This window comes from Leuresthes tenuis, unplaced genomic scaffold, assembly GCF_036924035.1.
Source record: "Leuresthes tenuis unplaced genomic scaffold, fLeuTen1.0.hap1 SCAF_4, whole genome shotgun sequence".
Taxonomy (NCBI): Eukaryota; Metazoa; Chordata; class Actinopteri; order Atheriniformes; family Atherinopsidae; genus Leuresthes; species Leuresthes tenuis.
In genome coordinates this window covers 13,066,630-13,075,151 of record NW_027325358.1, presented here as the reverse complement: position 1 = coordinate 13,075,151, position 8,522 = coordinate 13,066,630, and the positions used below count along the sequence as shown (strand labels likewise).

Genomic DNA, 8,522 nt, shown 5'->3' with positions numbered 1-8,522 from the left:
CACACTTTGCTTAAATCCACGAAGCCGTCCTCCATGCATTTTCACTTCCAGCAGCTCTAATACTTAACACTTTCCTCTTAGTCTGGAAAGCGATGATAGCAATGACAGTCATTTTAGTAGATAATATATCAGTGATGCTCCGTATGAGCTCTGGCTGATGACGGTTTAAGAAAACTTTGCCTGACAGACCTGTTCATGGGAAAAATTACCGTTCTAACTATCTTTACGTTATCACTAACAGCCAATGAGAGCACAACCTACGCGTCTACGTAGTCGCTTGGTGGACCAATGAGACCCCTATGGCTGGTTGCTAGGAGACTAGTTGTGTCCAAGTTGCCGAGTAGAGGGGAAGAAAATCAAGATGAGTGTTACAGAGGCTAAAAACAGATAGCTTGATCAGTTTCACAAGTGAAATATACAATTTCACTCAAAGTGCCTCGGCGATACCTGATGCAATGGTGAAGCTGAGGGCAAGGTGTCTACTTTTTGGTAAGATTTTGTTTATCTCATTCTGCTGTTCAAAGTTTACGGCACGAAAGCTAATGCTAATATGTCTCCTAGAAAACCCGCCTCATTCAATTCAACTTAAGCGTTAAACACAATGGGTGTACACATATTTGTACAACACTTTTTAATCCTCTATGTGTATAAGGGTGATTATGTAAATATTGTGATGATTAATTAGATTCAGTATGTCTAGACTCTCCCCTTAACTGCTTGCAACAACAAAAAAATCCCAACCCTGTATTGTCTGTCAGGGGACTCGATAACAACATATCATCTTCGCTCTGCTAAGTATCAGCAGCTGAATCGTTTAATGGACAAAGAATACTTGAATGTCAAATTAATTAATCCTTAATGCTCAAAGAAACTTACAAACACCAATGTAAAATGTCAAATGAGGGAATTGTGTCTTGTGTTTTTGTCCCTGTGATGTGTGTGTAGGGGACGCTGCGGTTGGGAAAAGTTCCCTCTCTCAGGTATTCTACAGAGATGGAAATCTCTTCCAGAAGAACTATAGCATGGTGAGAGCATTAATACATAATCAGCAAAAGGTTGACAGTGTCATGCTGTCACCTAACCCAGAGCAAAGGCTTTTTGCTCCAAATATACTGGCTTGCGTGAGGCGATTCAGTTGAACATGCATATTAACACAATGTATTATTTTTGCATCACAAGATCAAGCAGGTGAACTGATTGTTAAACACATTGTTGAAGGCTGAAGAGATTGGGCTGCGCTATATTACTTGTCACAGGTATATCTTTTTGAATTATATAGGTTAAGTAAGGCTTAATGGGTCCAGCCCACTGTAGACCGCACAACATTTGGAACAGCCAGATCTCTGTGCTAAAACATGTTACAGCAATTATTTTATAGACCCATTTTACCCAAGACACTATGCGGATCTCTTAATTCTACGACAGGATTAACTGAAGTGCAGTACAGCATTAACTACTTAACTACCAGTTAATGCTGATGCAGAAATGGGTAATCTGCATTATTTATGCTTATGTACAAGAGGGAGGGAACCGTGTCATTAACCTGACTCTGTAATATATTGATGTCATTGCTCATCACAGTTTCCCTCAATCAATGCTCCAAGAGCTTAGTGTCGATTAAGTGCATCCCCTGCAAAGCAAGCAAATGCAGGTACAGTGTATGTGTTGACTTCAGAGTGTGAATATGTAATGAAACCACTCACAAACATTAGTTTCTTTTCAACGATCCGCCTGTTTTCAAAGTTGACCTCTAAGCCTTGTGGATTGTTAAGGTATAGAACAGGTGAAAAATACTGTACAAAAGCCAAGTGTGCGTGTTGAGCTCTTACTGCGTCAGCAGTATTGGGTTTCTGAGGTGACAGGAATGTCGGATAATTAATACAGTAGTATTCTCGAGAGCCGCAAGAACAGGTACTTAACAAGCAAACGCACACAAACAGTATAACACAACAGTGCTGAGTTATATTCAGTACTGTATACAGTAGGCTTACACACATGCTTGTGATCCTGTTTGTCTCTTCATGTTGGACAAGGAGAGTATTCACAAGGTAGAAAGAGGTTGCATTTTTAGTTAGCAGTGCGCTTTTATGTTTGCTTGATGAATTCTAGGTTTTACAAGTCTATGCTAATGGATTGCATGAAAACATCCAACAAAATGAAATATGTGCAGAGAATACAGATGAAGCTGTGTTTAAAAAAAAAAAAAAAAAAGTCCAAGCAACCAGCAGGAAGATGAAAAGGCATGTCACATTCAAAGCAAGACTCAAAGCTCTGTGTATAAGCTGGATGGACTCAAAGACACGCGCATGGAATTGTTCGAGCTGCACATGAAATCATAAAATCTATTTGGACTGATTAGGAGGGTGAAACCTCTGCTATTTGGACACTGAGTTTCTGATTTGGTTCCATCTTTGGGTTTAAAATAAAATCTGCTGAGTATATTCATGTCACAAAGAGCTACAAGCCCTTCTTTTGTCTCCATAGCTTTCTCTCTAATTGTGCTTTATGTTATTTTGTACATTTTATATAGGACTTCCCCTAAATATTTAATTGAGAATGGAATAAAGAAGCCAGTGCTATGAGGAATTACTTCTTGTGTAGACCCTCAAGTCATCCTTCAGGTTCTTCAACTTTTAATTTTGAAGGGTAGCTGAGGCTGTCAGCCATTCTGCTCACGTCCTCCTTTGAAAATGTCAGACGGCCTGTTAGCAATATTCCAAGCTTATTTGTTGCTAATAGACCCTTATTGACATTCCAGTGAGAAGCTTCCTATGCATCACACCAGCTCATTAGACCACTCTGTAGTGGGACTGCAGCTTGTTCTGTTGTGTGTATGTGTACTTTGTGTGCTTGTTAGAAACTGTGAATTTGTGTAAATCAGGTAAGTGTTTATCTGAAGTGTGTGCATTTGTATTTCGCAGAGGCTCTGAGCGTGAAAGGTATGTGTGTTTCCAGGATTTTAATCTCTTTCATTAGACATGCTCAGTTAGCTGCAAGGTTTCAAGATCAGATCAAATAAGAGTTTGATGCTGATGTGAAGAAACCTCGGCTTGCTTCCTCAAGGTCACCACTGATCTCAAACCAGAGAATTCATAGAGAGAAATGGCAGCCTCCATCTATCCTGTCTGTTTAAGATCTTGTGGCTCCTCTAGGGCATTTGTGATGAAACCAAAGTCATATCCATAACATCCTTACCCTCGACTGCCTGTATGTGTTTCTCTTTTTTAGTGTATTCATTTATTTATTTATTTAGTTTTTTATTACATGAAAATGCCAGTATTTGGTCCAACAATGCAGGTGTTTTACAGGTGTTCTTAATAGTATTTTAAATTATGCCGTTAAGTTATCTATGCTATTTTCATTTAAAATTTCAATATACTGACAACGTCCAGATGGCAACTAGATTTTCATTAGACGTCAGGGCTCTCACTAAGTCTAAATGATTGCCACCGCAGGACTATTAAACTTGGAGTTGGAAGTCGTCTCCTCAGGCGTTTAACTTCATTGAGACATTGAGAGAAATAAGATGCAGAGTAATGGAGACACAGCATAATAGTAAAGATTTGAACGTCAGGATGGTAAATCTGCATTCAAGCCAAGTCGCTTATCAGCGATGTTTTTGTTTTGACAGTCACCATAAATCACATCAGACAGTTTTACTGTGTCCCAAGGCAACTCCATGACTCTCTGCATCTCTCCTCTTTCTATCCAAAGAAAAAAAAGTTGAAACTGTAAAAAAAATATAAAAAATAAAATAAAAATAAAAAAGATAAATCACTCATACAGGCACACTCCTGATGTGACTGACAGACTGTGTGTTTATTACGGCATATAGACACAGACTAAACATGTCATGAAGATTCTTAAGCTTTACATTGAATAATTACTTTTTAATTAACACATTTTCTTCTTTTTTTTTTCTCAGACTACAGGAGTGGAGCTGCTGATGAAGTATGTCAGCATCCCAGATACCAGTGATAGTGTGGTGAGCCATTGTCTCTTTATTAACTAACATAAAGGCCACAGTGAAGAATCTGTTATATTTATGCATATATATGACTCAAATCAGATTTTAATTCAAGTCCCAAAGGTACATATTGGTAACGTAGCCAAACAAGTGAGACAAATATGATATAAAACTATCTTTAAAGTGTTTGGGCTCCACTATGGGACAGATGATTTACAAAGTCAGTACATTAAAGACCACTGTTACCCCACTCAGGAGAGGTCAGCATAGCAAGATCAGAGCGACTGATATAATTGGCTGTGAGGGCACAGAAGAACCCAAGGTAACTTAAATACAACACTAAAAAAAAGTGTTTGTGCGTCGGCCAATGTTGATGCGTTATCTGCCGGAGTCCACCGCTGGCTGAGCACCAAACTATAGTAGTGTTCCTGAAAGGGCTGCAAAGGGAAAAGTCAACTGAGAAAAGCATTACTTTCCAAAAGAAAACATCGATACTCATCTACGTCATCTTAAAAATGCATTAAAGCATTAGAACCTTATGCCACCTGTTCAAAATATGGTGATGCATGTTTGGACCCGTTTGGCTAAATCCAGTCAAGGACAGTTTTCCATTGGTTGCTGCAACAATGAACTGTGAATCACACCAGGCAAATTCTGTGAGAAAATCTCAAGACCGAATCTCAACAGAAAGTGGGACACGCAGCGAGACGATAGCCGGGTTTCCATTCACGAGTGAAGCAAATCTCAAGCTATCTTTTGAGAAGCCTCCCCCCAAAAAAGAGGAATTAAACATATTCTCTGTTATTACAGCAAATAAACAAACTGTGTAGTTTTGCCAGAGGATGGCGGTATAGGATACAGTGCAAGAGATTGTGATTAAGTTAGAAGAAATGAATAAATACTGCAGTGGACATCCAAAAAGAGGAAAATGATCAGAGCTCTTTTTCCAGAATGACTTTAAACTCTGAGAATATCTTAGAAATGTTGTTATTTGCTGGCTGAGTCCCATCATTTTATTCTTTGCCAGGTCGCAATACGTAAAGTCTTGTCCATTCCCACTCATATAAAACCACCTTAAGTGAGCAAAAACAGTTTTTTTTGTGTGTGTGCACATTAGTTAAAGTCCAATTTAATCTTTAACATTTTTCATTCACATTCTTTTCACATTTTTTAAATGCACATCAAAAACAGCATTGAAAAACCAAAGCAAACACATTTTTCTACCAAATGATGGTTCATGAAAGACTAGAGTACCTTTTTGGGAAAAGTCAAAGTCTTGACCTTAATCCAAGTGAGTTTTGGTTGAAGGACCTGACATGAGAAGTTCATGTGAGGAAATCCCACAAGTGAGGCTATTATGCACGAAGGAAAGAGCTAAACTCTGCTGGACTGATCTGCAGTTACTGGAAATGTTGAAGTGCAGCAGAAGAGGTGACACCAGATGCTGAAATCCATCCATCCATCCTTTTGTTTAAACCTGCTTAATCCCATTTGCTCACTGTCTACTGTTAGGACTGAAAATCATTTTGAGGTTAATTTCTTTTAGGTTATATGGTATTAATACAGAATTCTGAAGACTTTTCAGACTTCTAAAGCACCACTGAAAGTTAATTTGTCCACAGAAAAGTTATAAGACACCCAACCGTGGTTCTCAGTTTCTCTGTGTTATTAAAGTTTCTAAATCACAGGAGGCTGGATGCTGAGAATTGGAAACCATCACTCACAGTGGAACAAGTTTTCCAGACATCTAACGCTGTTAGTCTCTCATCTGTATTCACACAGCAACATATCAGCATTGTAGAAGGAGCATTAATGTCTTTGGAAAAGAGAAAAAGAGTTTGAAACCATGTAATTTGACTAAATCTTCATGTATAACATCTCTGCCTTCCCTTTTTCTTCTTGCCGTTCCCTTCCAGGAGCTTTATATATTGGACTCTGCAGGGAAGGAGACGCTACTGGAAACCTGTGAGAAAATGGTCAGACTGCTCTTCTCTTAAGACAGGAGCTACTCGAGTATTGTTATGATTATTGTTTGGGACAAAATGAAAAGAAGAAAGCTGATGTAATGCCACACTCTCTGACATTATCTCCACCTCTTCCCCACACCTCCTTGTCTCTACCCTTCCATAGTGGGGGGAACCTTCGCTGCTGTGTCTGGTTTTTGACTTAACCAGTGAGCAGTCTTTTGCTAACTGTGGTCGTTGGATGGAGAGAGTTCGTGCACACTGCCAGGGTCTCCATGTTCCAGGTAAGAATCCCTTTAGTTTAGGATAAAGAACTACTGAAAGACCAAAGTACTGGCAAGGACTGTTTGATTGTAGTTAAAATAAGACAAGAAGTTGAGCTTTTTCTCAAAATAAATAATTTGTGTGAAGCGTTGTATCTTAAACTCCTCAAATAATCTTTAAAAACATATGTACCGTCTTCCTTCATAAGACTGAAACAGCTCTAAAAATGAAAAAAAAGAAAGTGGTATCAGTCAAATCATCTTGTTTTATTTGTAGCAAATTGATGAAGTAGTCTTCTGATTCTCAGGAGAGTTGTGGATCAGATGTGGACTTTTATGAAAAGACCATTATAAAAGTCACGAAGAATCTGGAAGTTACCAAATCTTTCATAGTGAGCAATACAATTAGATGATGGATACAGCTATCATCTTTAATTTGCATCCATCATGAAAGGCTGGAGACTCAACTCAACTCCATGCATTTGTATTGCTACAGCATTGCATGATGGGATTGTAAACAGAAAGGGGAGTACGTGCTGTTGTTCCACAATCATGTTTATGATGAGGTGATTGTTTCCACACTGTGCCACAGAAGGGTGCCACGAAGTTCCCTGTGTTCAGCCCCCCCCCCCGTCCACCACTGATTCACCTGACATCTGCAGAGTCATTTCAGTGATTCTGATGTGTACAGATTGTTTTTCATTTGTGCTTTCCAGGAGTCCTGGTGGGCAACAAGTTAGACTTGTCCGATAGAAGGGAAGTGCAGGCACCCATGGCCAAAGAATGGGCCCAGAGCCAGGATTTGGAGTACCATGAGACATCAGCTGTGAGTGTATCTTGAAGTATACATTGTACCGTGCATTGTGGGTATTTTAGACATGAATCATTCCAACATTTTAATGGTGAAATGTAAATGGCTATTTGAAGTATACATCAAGGCACTTAATATGTGCATTAGTAGCCTTCAAAACAGCTATGACATTACACTGAATTAATTACTGTATGCTGTTGGTCTCTTACAGAAGGAGATGATAAACTGTGACGCACCGTTCCTTTGTTTAGCTCAGGCCTTCCACTCCCTCTATCAAGAGCGCTGTGAGACCATCCAAAACCTCAGCCCAGGCTAGACCCCCCCCGAGTCACGCTCAAGCACAGACACAAGACTTCCATTCAGATAATTTAATTGGCCGAGGGCTATTGAAACTTAATATAGTACATATAAAGCACGTGGAAAAACAAGATTTTGTATTATGCTCCTCCAACTGCAAAACATCTTGTTCAAGATGATGTTTTAATATGACCTCAAATAAAGGACTTTTTTGTGATAATCAGCCGTGAAACAGTGTTGTTTTTCTCCCTTGATGTGTACTGATAAGGAGGTTTGCTTTCTCACAGATGATGATGATCCTTTTGAATGTTTTCTCTCTATCTCATTGTCACTTTTTAAAAATAAACTCCTCTTCCCACTTGCTTTCTGTTGCTCTCTCTTGCTGTCTGTCTGCCTCGCTCTCTTGTTGTGTTAATTCCCCGGCTCCAGCCATCATTTCAGTCATGTCCCCAGTGTGGCGCTAACAACCAGTAATCACCGTTCTAATTAACGCCCTCCTTTTCAAACCAGGTCACAGCCATGTCCTTGTTGTCTCGCTGCCTCTCAGACCAGCTTCCACGTTCAAGTGATGGCACACTAGTTCGAGCCAGGCACAGCGGTTTTTCTCACATTATGCACCACATCACGTTGAGCGACAGCAGCACGTAATAATAATAATGAGACAGTCTCTGTTCTGTTTGGGAAAAGCCCAAATGCTGGCACTGACTGATGTTTCGGTCCTCTTGCTGATGCCATTCGTTCATAAATGCAGGACGTTTAATGATTTACTTCAGTCTTTATTCCCAAACATCTGGAGCGCGTATCTGAAGGTACTCGACCGTATTATCAAGGAACTAATCAGATGTTTCTTGTAAAATGTAAAGTGATTTCTAATGAGGTTCTTTACTAAATCTGCATTTAACAAGTTGAAATTGTTATTGCAGCACAGTGTTTTTCTCCTGCTTGAGTGGGTGATCAAAATTACAGCAATTAAGCTTTCTATCCTTGTTCTTTCGCTCTTTGTTTTGTGTCTGTATTTTTTGGATGAGTGTCTGGCTGTTTTCTTCCTTTTGTCCTATCAGGAATATAAAAATACACCGAAAGAATAACTGCAGCTCTTTATTTCTGCCCAACAACGTGCACATAAAGTTTTGTTATCTATGTGGCATTACCAGCTATAGTTCATTGCTTAAGCTATAGTGTGAGGACACAAACATATCCTTTTGTCTTTGTGAGGACAC

At 39.3% G+C, this 8,522-nt stretch overlaps 1 protein-coding gene across 1 annotated transcript; it reads left to right on the top strand.

Moving 5' to 3' along the window:
* Positions 1 to 332: 332 nt before the first annotated feature.
* On the top strand, positions 333 to 7,544 carry ift27 (intraflagellar transport 27 homolog (Chlamydomonas)). The gene is made up of 7 exons (XM_072383801.1): positions 333 to 489; positions 946 to 1,025; positions 3,926 to 3,985; positions 5,884 to 5,943; positions 6,098 to 6,215; positions 6,911 to 7,020; positions 7,217 to 7,544. The coding sequence occupies exons 1-7, from the start codon at positions 456 to 458 to the stop codon at positions 7,319 to 7,321; spliced, it is 567 nt and encodes a 188-aa protein (XP_072239902.1). The 5' UTR covers positions 333 to 455; the 3' UTR covers positions 7,322 to 7,544.
* The last annotated feature ends 978 nt before the right edge of the window (positions 7,545 to 8,522 follow it).